The sequence below is a fragment of the Paroedura picta genome, chromosome 4 (assembly GCF_049243985.1).
Source record: "Paroedura picta isolate Pp20150507F chromosome 4, Ppicta_v3.0, whole genome shotgun sequence".
Lineage (NCBI taxonomy): Eukaryota > Metazoa > Chordata > Lepidosauria > Squamata > Gekkonidae > Paroedura > Paroedura picta.
This window is the reverse complement of record NC_135372.1, coordinates 98,139,486-98,153,576: the sequence shown is the minus strand read 5'-3', so window position 1 is coordinate 98,153,576 and position 14,091 is coordinate 98,139,486. Positions and strand designations below refer to the sequence as shown.

The 14,091-nt window shown below is 43.6% G+C and overlaps 2 protein-coding genes across 16 annotated transcripts in view; one reads left to right on the top strand and one right to left on the bottom strand.

The window, feature by feature from the left end:
• Nucleotides 1-4,205, top strand: part of LOC143835961 (uncharacterized) — a 68,292-nt gene extending 64,087 nt beyond the window's left edge. For all 15 annotated transcript variants that reach the window (XM_077334500.1, XM_077334512.1, XM_077334503.1 and 12 more), the window contains 3 exons: nucleotides 1,096-1,221; nucleotides 1,544-1,687; nucleotides 3,451-4,205. In XM_077334500.1, coding sequence (XP_077190615.1) covers nucleotides 1,096-1,221; nucleotides 1,544-1,687; nucleotides 3,451-3,630 — 450 coding nt within the window. In that variant the 3' untranslated portion in view covers nucleotides 3,631-4,205. The remainder of the gene's footprint in view (nucleotides 1-1,095; nucleotides 1,222-1,543; nucleotides 1,688-3,450) is intronic.
• Nucleotides 4,206-4,207: 2 nt separating this feature from the next.
• The window catches only part of PRICKLE4 (prickle planar cell polarity protein 4), a 36,546-nt gene continuing 26,662 nt past the window's right edge, over nucleotides 4,208-14,091 (bottom strand). The window contains exons 5-8 of the mRNA XM_077334521.1: nucleotides 13,261-13,464; nucleotides 12,328-12,514; nucleotides 7,482-7,799; nucleotides 4,208-6,190 (exon numbers count right to left, since the gene is read on the bottom strand). Coding sequence (XP_077190636.1) covers nucleotides 5,676-6,190; nucleotides 7,482-7,799; nucleotides 12,328-12,514; nucleotides 13,261-13,464 — 1,224 coding nt within the window. The 3' untranslated portion in view covers nucleotides 4,208-5,675. The remainder of the gene's footprint in view (nucleotides 6,191-7,481; nucleotides 7,800-12,327; nucleotides 12,515-13,260; nucleotides 13,465-14,091) is intronic.

Here is a 14,091-nt window from a genome sequence, read left to right as displayed (position 1 = left end):
GTAGCTCATATACACCTACTGATTGGTTCATGACTAAATATGAGATAATCAACATGTGCAAATAAGTTATCTAGATAATAATCACATGCTTGTGATAGAACAGGTTTAAGAGAAAGATTGGTAATTTTTTACAAATATGCACTTCTATGACAAGTTGGAAGTCTCAGAAGACTAGATTACAGTCTTTTCGTTTGCAGCATTAGCTTTTTGATAATCCCTAAAAACAGCAAGACAAAAAGCAGAAAGCTGATTTTATTTAATATTTTAAAAATCCTATATGATGAAACAATTCACTTTGATAATTTTAGCATTTAGCAACACAATAATTATAGGGTTATCTTTTTCATGCCTGTATTTTTCTCTGTCTTACTCAATAAAAAGAGTAACTTCTTATTTCAATACAAGAAAAAAATTTCTATAGGTATTCTGTCTTGGTTTGCTGGTTACACTTCAGAGAACAAACTCACTCCCTTACTGTTTTGTATTATCACAATTAAAGGTTATTAATCATTCTTTAATAGATAAATCCTGAAGATCTCTGCTGCTAAGCAGTTTTGCTGAGGCAAAGCCTTTATTAAAACTGTTTAGTACAGGTCCTCTAATTGGATGCGGGAGGGAATCTCTTGTTACAGGGAGATGGGAAGGAAGACTGTTAAACAACCTTTATTTCTCAGCAAACCTCAGCCTGTGGCAGCTGGACCCCTAGAGGGCAGTTGTGACAAGTCATGCTTGTGGCTGTATACACACACTGGATAGGATTCCAAATTCAAATCTTCCCTGTTCTTCCTCCCATTGCTCCTTTTAAAAATCTCATTTGGTTTTTACATTATTTTTCCATCACTTTAGCTATGGTAGAAAGTTGCATCTCTTTAGTAGCAAAGATCTGGCTACCTTGAAAGGCTCATGTATTTCTTACCGTTAGGTGCCAAGGAATTTAATGGCAGTTGCACAAAACTTGGCTAGCAACTTTCATATTCCTTGTATGCTGCATGCCCTATTGTCTTAAGGGCCAGGCCAAGTTTTGTCCTATTTCCAATTTTATATATGGTAATTCAGACCAAGTTTAGTCTTCGTTTTATTTCCATTTATCTGCAGGTAACAATGAATGGTGTAAAAGTCCAAGCTCCTGTAAATCATGATGCTGCTTTAGGTGTTGAAACATCCATTCCAGAAGAGACTACAGAACACTTGCAGTCTGCAAACTCAGAAGTGCATGAGTCGGTAGGGAAAAAAATGTTCTGGTCATACTATCTTGAACTCCAGCATTAATACATGCTTAATAAGCTTTTATACACGCTTAATAAGCAAGGTTGACTCAGCCTTCCATCCTTCCGAGGTCGGTAAAATGAGTACCCAGCTTGCTGGGGGGTAAACGGTAATGACTGGGGAAGGCACTGGCAAACCACCCCGTATTGAGTCTGCCATGAAAATGCTAGAGGGCATCACCCCAAGGGTCAGACATGACCCGGTGCTTGCCTTACCTTTACCTTAATAAGCTTTTGGCCAAACTAATTCTTCATCCTGTTGGGAAATCTGTACATAGGTCCAGCTGACCCCCAGCAGTGAAGGGACAGGCCTTCCTCACCAGTCCTGTGCTGGGATGGAAACTGGTACCTCAACCCCACCTAAGATCGTTGAGGACCCTCGCTCTGCGGCTGTACTGACAAGAAGGAACCAGATTGAACAGGTAAAAAAATTAAAAATAAACCTCTTCAGTAGTCTTTATGTTAAAGATTTTACTTGTAAATTGCTTTGAACATTTATAAGGGAAAATGTGGTGTAAACCAGGGGTAGTCAACCTGTGGTCCGCCAGATGTTCGTGGACTACAAATCCCATGAGCCCCTGCCAGCAAATGCTGGCAGGGACTCATGGGAATTGTAGTCCACGAACATCTGGAGGACTACAGGTTGACTACCCCTGGTGTAAACAAGGTATCCAGCAAGATCCATTCATAGATCAGATCTCCCAGAATGAGCTTTTCCTGTTTCCCCCTCCCTCTACTTATCCCCTGAAATTCTGTTCTCCAGGGTCATCAAACCCTCAGGATCCACAAATAGCAATGTGGACGTCTGCAGTAAGAATAATTGGGAGTTGGGAATGGCTTCCCTCCCTCCTGAAAGCAGAAGCGCCCTCAAGTCTTTGGAACTACATGGTTGTATATAAGCCAGTTTAAATAAATGAGGAAAGTTAGAGCATTCAAACACAGTGATGATACCATATACTGTCCGTGTGGCACAGGTTTATTGAGGGCCAAGACTAGGAGGGAAGTGACTCATTTTTCAAGACGTATCAAAATTCAGTCGCTTATAAAGATCCAGTCAGCTTAAGGTCTTGAAAGTATAGAGAACTGAAGAGGTTGAGCAGATTCATCTGAAGAAGTGTGCATGCACACAAAAGCTTATACCCAGAATTAAACATTGTTGATCTTAAAGATGCCACTGGACTCAAACTTTGTTCAGATGCATTCATTGTAATCCTAGGGAGCTCCTCCAATCTAAGTCAGCATGGTACAGTGGTTAAGAGAGCAGTTTCTAATCTGGAGAGCTAGGTTTGGTTCCTCATTCTTCCACATGCAGCCAGCTGGGTGATCTTAGGCTAGTCACAGTCCTTATAGAGCTGTTCTCATAGAACAGTTCTGTCAGAGCTCTCTCAGCCCCACTTATCTCACAGGATGTGAAGTAAGTGGGGCTGAGAGAGCTCTGACAGAATCTCTATGCTGCCACTCTTGTGCCTATATTGAGAAATTATCACACAAAAGTAACCTGCTAGCAAAGTATATTTTTATTTCCTTCTTACAGCCCAAATAAAACAGATTAATACAGAAATGTGATCTTCAGATCATATTGCACCATTTAATACAGAATAGTTCTTAGAAGAAAAAATTGTAGTTTGAAATATATTTTCTTATGGACTGGATTTAGTCGTTAGCTCAAAATACAAGGTTACAATGTCATTTAAGGGGATTCTTCCATGGAAGTGAGTACATGCTTACTTAATATCTGTTGACTTGGAATAATTATCATCTTTGGGTTTCCTGTCCAAACTGTATACTACAGAAGAAAACTTCTGTTCACCTACAACCAGGTACTGAAAACATCTAATACCCCCTTATCACTCTGATTATGATTATGACTAGATAGACAATGATCTTTAGTTTATGCCCTGCAGTGATATAAACATACAAGGCTTTTAATGGAAAACTCAAGACTTCTTCAGTCTTGAACAGCTGTTGCTGGAATGGCATTAATCTTCATAACTGGTGTGGTGATGTGTTTGCTTATGTGTTTCAAGTGTGATACGTTCTGTGGTTTCTGTATACTCTACTACTACCAATGGCTAGCACCATAGACTCTTTCTGTTCGCAGCTAGTATGGGAGGAGAGCTGTGATCGTCAAAGGCAGATCCTCAAATGTCAGGTTTGCACATGATCTCTTTCCTCTTTCTTTTAGGACTACCTGCAGGTCATACTCAATTTTGCTGTGGTGGCCACTATGTTGTTGCAGAAGGAGCCCTGCATGGAGCAGGAACTGGAAGTAGCACTGCGTGCCAATATGAGAAGCATTGGGGACCACTATCAAAGCATGCTGAGGAGCTTCATTGACAACTATGACTTATCTGAGACGTGCTGAAAGACATAATGAGCAGATCTGATGGTCAGTGTGGCTAAGTCCTTTTGGAGGACAGAATTTTAGAAAGTGGGAAGTTGCAGGTGGTTTTTATTTTAACTGAACGATTAAATAAGGCTCCTCTAGGAAACACAGCTATGGAATGGAGATGAGAAGCCCCAGAGTTTGGGCTGCAGCAGCTAGAGGCTGTGGAGGTGGGGGCTGAAAGTCTTGGAACCCTTAATGGTGTACTGCTGAATGAAAGGATTTGATGCGGGGGGAGGGGACACCTGTACTGCCTTTAGTGCAGAAGTGTTGTTGGAACATGTTGACTTGGAGGGCTCTGTAACTTCTGTGCAGGAATAATTGGGATCAGATTGGTTCTGGCATACTGCCCTGCTATCAAGACCCACTGTAACATGCTGAACTCTACATTAAGTTCCTACATTAAGTTCTAACTCCCATCTGCTATTAAATGTAGAGGGAATATGTAGGAGGATTCCTGTCCAGTGGAGGAGCCCCCTCATGAAATTCTTCACATAGTTTTAGTGGCCTATACATACATATGTTTTTGCAAAAAATAAAATTTGGAAACAATACATCTCTTGAAGCTGCCTTTATTTGTAAGTATGCCTCCCCTGTATTAAGTGTTCTATTATAGATACAAGTTCTGACAGTTACAGATACAATTGTGTAATATTTTAGCATCCTTTTAAGGCTGCCAAGTCAAAACACTCAAATAAGGAAATACTGCATCATTAGTCTATTTCTCCTCCTTTTGAATGCATGTAGTAAACAAGGAAAGTTTCAGGAGGCTGGGAGTTTATACAGAATATAGAAGAGGGTAGGAAGATAATTTTATTTCATATTGTCCACACTGAACTGTATATTATGCATTGATATTCCACAAAGATTTGTTTTATTTTGGCTGTGCCTGGAAGATCTTGCATAATGACTTTTCCATGTGGATCTGCCATTTTGCTAGTTTTCAGTGAGCCCCTATCATTTTTAGCTACACATTAAGCTAGACCTGTAGATTGCTGTTTGAGCAGTAACAAATTGCCATCTAATGATATATGGACGTTTCCCTAAGAACCAGATATTTTAAATTAATATAGTCTAAAGTTGGGCTTTAGGATAGGACAAATTATAGGATAGGACAAGTTATCCTATTGGGGAATGTTAATTAGACAGACTTGTGATCCTACAGCAGGATCAAGTGCCACCTATCCAGAAACTGCTCCTGGCTTATCAAGATTAATTCTGTTAGGGAGCATGAAGGAAAGTAGACTGAAATATGGAATTCAAAAATATTTTAAGGACCAGATTAAGCGATATTTATGTGATATGGATATATACAAAGGAAAAAACAGAGAAACTAGAAAGTAAAGTTAATGACTCTGGAAGTATTGGCATTACACTAGTCTCTATTGTTTCCTGGCAGAATTCAATATAGTGCCATGCTAATTCAAAACATCTGCAGCTACCAGCAGGGATCAGCAGAGAACCTCCCAGTCACAGAGGCAACTGTGGTTGGTGCAAAATAAAAAGCTACTGTTGACTGAGCTCAAAGACTACCAAGTTTTGTTCCCCAGCCTCAGCAGGTATTCACACTTCAACAAATACTTGGCCTTACTGGACACACTAAATAACCACTGGCATCCAAATAAATGTTCCTTCTCTCCACCACCACCTCCCCAGTTAGCTTGTTCTAACTGTTAAATTATGTCAAATGGTGCACTACAGATCACAGCTTCAACAACAGCAGACTGTTGTGCATTTTTAAAAATTGTCTAATGGGTGGAATTGTTTCCAAAACTCTTAAGTATGCAGCTTGACTAAATTATGGAAATGCAAACTCTGTAACCATGAATGTCCAGCACACACACAAAGCACCTTCCTTCCTGAGTAAGCTAGCCTGGACTTGTTAAATCTCTCACGTTGTGCTTGTCGGAAGAGGGCTTTTTTTTCTCCTCTATTCACACCTTGCTACATTAATGTCTGCTTGTGATGCTACACTCTTTTCTTCTTTTGCCTGACTCCAAGTCTCTGGTAGTTTCTCCCAAGGACTAGGAGATACTACAGTGTTTGCTGCTTGCTCGTGCTCTGGCTGCTCGTCCTCCTCCTTTGCCAAGTGCCTGCTGTTCCACAGTGGGGAGAGGAAGATGCCTGGGCCCAGGCTTTGGGATTGGTGTCCCAAAAAAGAAGCCTTCTGGCTCAGATTCAGAATCAGAAGAGGATGAGCAAGTAGGGCACCAAGTGTCATCTTGTTCCTGTACAGGTTCCAGTTTGCCAGGGCCAGCTCCACGCAGCCCCTCCATGACCAGTGCCAATGCATTCGAGGCTGTAGAAAGACAGCTTTTAGAGTGGTGATCTCCAACCTGGTGCCAGGATGCTTGTGGGAGAGGGTCCTCATGGATTGAGCTCTGCTGTGCTTCTGGAGGATGTGAAGAATCAGCTTGTGGTTCAATTTCTTCAAGCTGCAGGGAGACTGATTTGTTCCTGAAAACAGCTTCTTCCTCGTGGCTGGTGAATTCTGAAAGAAGGGATGTGAAATCCCCAGGTGTACATAGCTGTTCTGTTACTGTACAGAAGAAAAATGAAAATCCATATGTCTATTGGGAAAGCCTGTAAAGTGTACAGCACTGCTAGTCTTTAACCGCTCCTGCGGAGCGGATAAAATAAAGACCTAAGGGCTAATGGGGAGTAGTTAGGGCAGGCCCTGTCCGTGATAAAAACTCGGGAGGGGTGAGTCAGGAGCTGCAAAGCGGCTCCTGATTTGCCCCTCCGAGTGGCACTTCGTGCGACTGCCCATTGGCGGCTTGGCCCGGCCCGGCCTCGCCTGCAGGGGACTCACCGTGCAGAAGGACAACCAGCCTTCCAACACGGTCAGTCCTCCCAGCACCTTCTCTCCCCCTAGGGACAGGAGCAGGGACGCCGCGTCGAAGACGCAGCGTCCCTGCTGCTTTAACACCTCCCCCAAAATGCTGCTGCACGCGTCCACCCACCCAATGCCAAATACCCCCTCTCCCCCCAAGCCCCTTCCCATGATGACAACACTCCAAGAACAACACTCGACCACGCATGCGTTTCTGCCTTCCCTGTCGCCGCCCCGCTTCCCCCGCAGCCCCCCCACCTCCAAGATTCAGCCTCCCCCCGCCTAGGCGCGGGGAGAGGATGCCGACCGACGCACGCCTCTACAGCCTGCCCCGGCCTTCTCCCGGCCACTGCCCCACGGTCGTGCCGTTCTCAACGCAGATGACACTGACACCGGTGAGTGGGCTGCGGGTTCCGCCTTGCCTTGCCCTGCCCTGTGTCCCTGCGGCTACGGTTTTAGGGGGGAGGGCTGCGAGATATCGGGATGGGTGGCTGGGTGCACCCCCGCGTTTCCCCCTTCCCCCTTCTCCCCTTTCAAAGCCCATTTTTATAAATGGGCTTTGAAACTAGTATCAAATAAGTTTGCTTATCCCACTAACTTGCACAATATCTTCCCATTCTACATCAAGGCCACATTTTGTATTATTTGCATGCAGTTACAGCACCATCTCTTTTTCACTAATTATTTCTCAAGTTAACTTAACTTCCAGGAGGGTTTTTTCCCCTCATATAAATGCCTCCCCCTATGCAAATTTGCATGATGTACAGACTTTACCACCTCAAAATGAAACTCGTCCGAAAAACCATGACCCTCTCCTTTCAGTTTGAGCATGGTCTGGTGACTGCTACAAACCAATGCAGATTCGATACTTAAGTGTCTGCAGAAGCTTAAATACTAGATTCTTCTGTCATTAGGGTTCTGAGATATGATACTAGGGGGGGCACCTGTTTCAATGAGGAGATCTCTCTCCAGAAGTCTCCACTTCTGAACATCTTACCTTCTGCCGTTTGCTCGCAGTCATCACTGTTGGTTCTTGCAGCTGCAAAGGAGCAACATGGGCTTCTGTTTTTGGCTCTAGGAGTGGGTGTGGAGTCGGGGGAAGGAGCTGAGATGAAAGCAGAGTCTGAAGAATCTGAGCCTGAGGATGAGAGTGCTGACTCCTTCTCCAAGCTACAGGCCTCAGAACAAAAGAGAAGGCCATGGCGAGTAGTGATCGGCTGGCCTAGTAATGCTTTCTTGCAAAGGCTGCAGCAGAAACAAGAGGCTTTGGCATGCCAGTGCTGACCCTGGAGGCTGGCTTGTTCACTGTCAACACCTGTGATTAGGAAGCAAGCCAAACAAAAGAAACATCACATTAACAGAGAATGTTAAATCTGGTTAAGCGTGGAACCTTCCTAGGTATGTTGCAGGTTCCCAATCCAAATGGGGGAAATTGTTGGTATATATAAAAGAAAGAGGCCTAGGATTCAAAAGTTAAGGGCAGGGACAGCTCTTTAGCCACCTGTATCTTAGACCATGCTTCAATTTCTAGATTCAGTTCCTTAAAGAATTATTTGTCCCCAGAGCTGACCACACAATATGCTGATGCCTTCTGTTAACTTGGCCATTCCCGCAATTGCCAAATCATATATCAGCAAATACTTTCCACCAAGACCCTCATACCTGATTTCACACTAGAACTTACTATCAATCTGCTTTTTCCAATCCTGAAATGTCAGACACATTGAAATAGTATTGAAGCATCTCTTTAGAGGGGGGAAAAGACCGGTGGGGGGTGGGGATTACAATACAGTAATACAAAACTGTAGACAAGAGAAGGGAGATACTCTTACACTTCAGAGACATTTATTAGAAAGAACAAGAGAATTATTTCTTCGTTGTTGTTGTTGTTAGGTGCGAAGTCATGTCCGACCCATCACGACCCCATGGACAATGATCCTCCAGGCCTTCCTGTCCTCTACCATTCCCCAGAGTCCATTTAAGTTCATACCCACTGCTTCAGTGACTCCATCCAGCCACCTCATATTTATTCATATACAGTATTAATATGGATTTAATTGCCACAAAATAATTGCTTTAAAAAGGATAATTTTATTCATACTATTTACACCACTAAGACTCAAGGAAGATTACACAAGTCAATAATGCAATCAGTGTACTAGTCTGATCTCATCAAATCTCAGAAGACAAACCCAGTTGGCTTAGGTTAGTCTTTGGATGTGAGATCTCCAAGGAAGTTCAGGGTTGCTAAACAGAGACAGGTGATAGCAAACCACCTCTGAATGTCTTTTGCTTTGAAAAACCTACAGGGCTGCCCTAAGTCATCTGCAACTTGATGGCACTTACCACCACCACCAAGTCAGTACAACTAACAGGGTGAGAAGACATCTGTGACAGGCCATTTCTATCAACCAAGGGGACCCACACAGCCTCCTCTGATTTGTGGGGAGTCAAGGCTATTTTAAACCATCAACTTTTCCCTTAGTTGAGAAGATGTTCTGAAGGTAGCAAGTGTATAGGCTTTTGGTTCACTGCTGTGAGGTAAGTTTTGAGGTGCATGTGGAAAATGGAGGTCACTGAGGCAGAAATCATATTAACTACAAAGGAGTTTCATTTGTTTATAACTAAGCAACAGATTAGCAGCACAGGTTTCCAGATAGGCAAAAGAAATCAAGCTGGGGCCCATTAATTTAGAGAGTAGTTTCAATTCTCTTAATACTTTCCAGTACAGGCTTTTATCATTGCCTAAGCTGGATCCTAACACACAGGGGCTTTTTGCACGGCTTCAAAATAGCACAATGGTTGCTAATTGAAAACGCTACTAATTTGCCTTAACGCACGACGTCGTAGACAATCTGCAACACTCCTGAAACCAATCAGCAAAAAGCGCTTCGTTGTAGCGCTTTTAGGGGAATCCCAAAAAGTGGATTCACCCTCCGGAAAGCGATACACTCCTGCAACCAATCTGCAACAGTAGCGAAAAAGACCTGTGCGTTCCCATTGTTGCGGTTTCTTCAAAGTCCCTCCTCCTGAGCCTGTCCTCCAAACTTCCGGCGAAGCGATCGCCATTTTTTTTTCCCCGAGCGAGTGGAGATCAACGCACCGGTGAGCCTCCGTTTAGCCAGTGAGGCTTCCCAGGCTGCAGTCCCTCCTCAGAGCTGTTTACAGTCACAAGAAGCCCGCAGAAGCCCGTTTGCTGATGTATTTTCCCTTTATTTTTCACACTGTTTCGGCTGAAAATCGCACCCGTGAGGGGGGGGGAGGGGGGGATTTTTTTTTCCACTCCGAGGCAGCGTGTCCACGATCAAATGACAGCTCAAACAGAGGCTTCCCGGCTTCAGTCCCTCCCCTTCAGTCACTAAGCACACACATTTCACACACACATTTCATACACACATTTCACACATTCCATTCAGCCGAAAATCGGGCCCGTGAGAGGGGGGGGGGTTCACTCTGAGGCAGCGTGTTAACGATCAACCGATCAAACGACAGCTCAAACACCCCAGGCAGCTGGATGGGTCTCTCCATTGCAACGAATCTACCCAGATTCGTTACAATGGGTCTGTTTTTTTTTTTTTTTATAAAAACCTTCCTTAAAGGGAAAGGGGCTGTTTGGGAGCATGCTAACGGCTGCCCATTGGCTGCTTGACGGCCAGGGGCAGGACGAGCTTGGCAATAGCGCTTCCTTTCTAGCGATTTCTGCCGAGACCGGAAGCCTGTGGGAAACGCTAAAAAACGCAACTGATTCCACTACAAAGGCAGGTATGCATAACGACGAATTCCACTATTTTAAATGGCGATTTTTCATTCCGCAAACAATTTGCAACAAAGATCCCCGTGCAAAAAGGCCCACAGGATTGCACCCACACCAGCCTGCCCTCTCCAAAGTGGCACTAGGTCTGCACATTGCCAGAGTCAGGCCTGACAAGGTAACTCTCTTCTCTGTCAGGAGTAGAGCTCAACCATGCTGTCTACTACCAAGCTGAGCAACCCTTCCCTCTGCCTGCTCTTTCCAGAGCCAGACTGGAGCAATCTCTGCTCTCACTATACCTCTTGGGTTTCCCTCCAACATCCCCCCCCCCCCCAGAGGTGACTGGATGCTGGAGTAACACTCCTATAGGCTTAAGTGAATGGCTGTTTCCCCTTCAGGGCAGGACAGACTTCTGTCCACCACATCTAATAAATGATGTAATAGGAGATGGATCAGATACTTTTATGTAGAAGATACTGTTTATAGCTCCTGTAGCTACTAGCCAACAGAATCTAATATTCCAACAAAAGTCTGTCTAATCCTAGTGCTCAGCCTCCAGCGGCAGCTAAACTGATCCCCTTAGAAAATAAACAGCTGTCTGTTTTAGGTAGCCAGCCTTTGTTTTCATCTCCAGCATTTTGTAACTAAAGACATGTTAAGCATGAGTGTTTTCTTTATTGCAAGGAGATAATCTCCATCAAACTTCCTTTATGAGTCTCCCAGAAACATATGCCCAACTTTTTTACAGTCCTATATAATCTTATTCTGCTACACAATGCTTAAGATTTGTCCCTTCAACTCTGCTATTATGGAACATCCAGGATAGTAAGGTAAGTTTACAGAATTCCATTATTTTGTGGAATAGCCTTGCAGTAATTCTAAGTGAGATACAGACTTTGAATGAACGTGTGAGATTTTGGAGTTCTTTGAGAAACTGAACTTGCTGAGACTGAGAGGGGAAAAGATCTTGGAGTCGTAGTGGAATGCTCAGTAAAAGAGTCAACTAAATGTTCTGCAGCAGTAAAAATCTCATGCTCTATGCTAGAGATGCGGGGATACAAGTTGCTGTCCTCAAATGACTCCAATCTTTTCACCAAGATCAGGGGCAGAACATAATGCCCAGGGAGAGAACCTCCCAGTAGCATGTTCTAATATGTAGGGTCCCACAGAGAACCATTCTCCACTGTTGTTTAACATTTACATGTGTCCCCATGTCCAGCTGGTCTGGAGTTTCAATACCATTAACATGCTGATGGCAACCAGCCATCTGTCCACACCTCCAGATTCTTTTACCAAGTGTCTGCAGGTTGTGGTGGACTGGCTCAAGTGAAGTCAGCAGAAGGTAAATCCTGCTAAGATGGATGTTTCAGGGGTTGAAGCATCCTTCCTATAAAGAAAGGCTGAAGAGTCTGGGACTTTTCAGTTTATAATAGAGGCTTATAAAATTATGGGGTGGAGAGAGCTGATAAAGAGAACTAGAACTCGGGCGTCCAATGAAACTGATGGGCAGTATATTCAGGTCAAAAAAGGGAAATACCACTTTACATAGAATGATACAAATGTAGAATTTGCTGCCAGAGGATGTAGTGACGTCATTGGAGTAAACAGCTTTTAATGAACAGATTAGATAGATTCATGAAGGATAAAACTATCAGTTGCTACTAGCCATTGTGAATGAGGGGAATCCCAGAGCCAGGAGGCAATATCAGGGGAAGGTCTCAGCCTCTATACCCTGTTGTTGGCCAGTCAGAGGCTGTGGTTAGTCACTGTGTGAGACAGGATGTTGAACTAGATGGACTCTTACTCTGAATCAATGTGGCTCTTGTGTTCTTATCAAGGAAAGATGGGGCTGGAAACTCTTGAAAGGGGGCCTAGGAGGTGATGAACAGGCATGAGCTGGCTTCTCTGTTGTATCTGAGCCAGTTGATATGTCTTGTGGGAGAGGAAATGCATGACTTGCACCCTCACACATTCAGCTGAGTGAGTCCAGAGTCACATTTCCTTTCTGCCTCTTATAAATAGGAATAAGTAGGCTGCTGGTAAGCATAGCACATTCAGCATTTTTCTCAAGGCCACAAGATTCAGGACTTACCAATAATCTCTCCACAGGCTTGACAGACATCTGCATAAAGACTCTCAAAACAGGCACAGCAGTAGGGTTGGCCACCTTTCATAACATACCGCCGTGCCCCCAGGGGCAAGTCACACTCCAGGCAGCAAAAGTGCTCTTCATGCCAGCACAGGCCTTCAGCCTCCATGCACTCCAAGGTGAAGATCAGCTGAAGGGACAGAGTGATAGGCCAGATTAGAAGAGAAGAAGAGTTGGTTCTTATATGTTCACCTGGCTTCTTATATGCATGCAGAATCCTAGTGTGATTTCCAGCCACTTGCTTGCAATAAAATTTGCTCCATTTAGAAATAGCTATGATTATGGCTCATTGTGTTTTGAAAAAGAATCTGAACTCTTTCCTTATCATATTGTGTAAAACATGTATGTTTATATTTGGTTTATGTGCTATTTATTGGGAGGGTCCAGGAACTTGACAGAGCACTGACATCTCATTCTGTGATATTGCAGGTCGTGCTCTGCCTATGTAACACTGAAATGCCATCACTTAGTACCTGGATACCAGAATCTTATAGTTGCATCTTGTGCTTTGCAGAAACAGGGAACGCATAATATTAACCTTACATCTTGAGTATACCCACTACACATTTCATATAGCTGATAGCAGGTTAGCCCACAGTGAATGTTAGTCCTCAAGGCATTGCATGCTTTTCGTATTAAATGCGGGAGTTCTTCCAAGGGCTGGTTACAGGCAGGATGTGGCCAGAGACCTTGCAATCCCTGGGAAGATTTCTGTTTTTTTCTTTGCAACTTGCCCTGACAAGAACCAGGATAAGGGCTTAAGCCCCTCACAACTTTAGGTAGTCTCTTGAAGATGCCCTAATTAAGTCCAGCAGTTCATTCATTTACAAAAGCAGAAGTATCATTGTCCCATGCAGAATTGGGTGGGGGGCATACCTGATCACAAGAAGCGCACCGTGGGTGGAAGAATTCTGCATGATGTCGTCCGCAGTAGATCTTCCCATCCCGATGGAAGTATATGAGATCCACAAGAGGTTGAAGACAAGTGTGACAGACAAAGCAGGCTGGGTGCCAGCAGCAATGACCTCCCAGTTTGGATGCTAAGATACCCTGTTCTCCTGTGCTCATCTTCTTACCACACTGCAAACCAAGCAGACAGCATTTCTTTAAAGTGCTTACATGCCTGCTCTTCCTAAATGACAACACTGGAACACTTTGCTCTCTTGGTTTTACATTTTTTGTAGGAAGAAATTAAAGTTCTATGTCCAGACAGTACAAAGGAAAACTGAATTCTGTAACCTGTATAAATTATGCACTATTTTACATAATTCTGCCACATTGCTATCTCCATAATTTATTCTAGTTTTGTTTATAATGAGATTGAGAAAGACTGACGTTCTACTCCCACCCACAGTAAATATTCAGCCACCTTTTGACTTCCAGGAAGCACTGTCTACATACTTTCAAGCATACAGTCCTACTATTGTCCATGCATTGTTACCTTTCCAGCCTGAATATATTAAAACATGTCTTGTTTCTTTTTAAATGAAAGCTGAAATTCTGCCTTGCTGCAGAATTGCAGCATACACACAGCCTCACTTGTGATACATTTCTTTGAGAAAAATCCACCTTGTCACTCCAAATGTTATAGTGAGATTTTTGTTTGACTGCTTTAAAAGTATTTGATGTTTCTGTCACTGCATATACAGAAATGTAATAACTGCGTTTTTGGAAGCCACATGTCTAATGGTTGCAAACAAAGTTGTA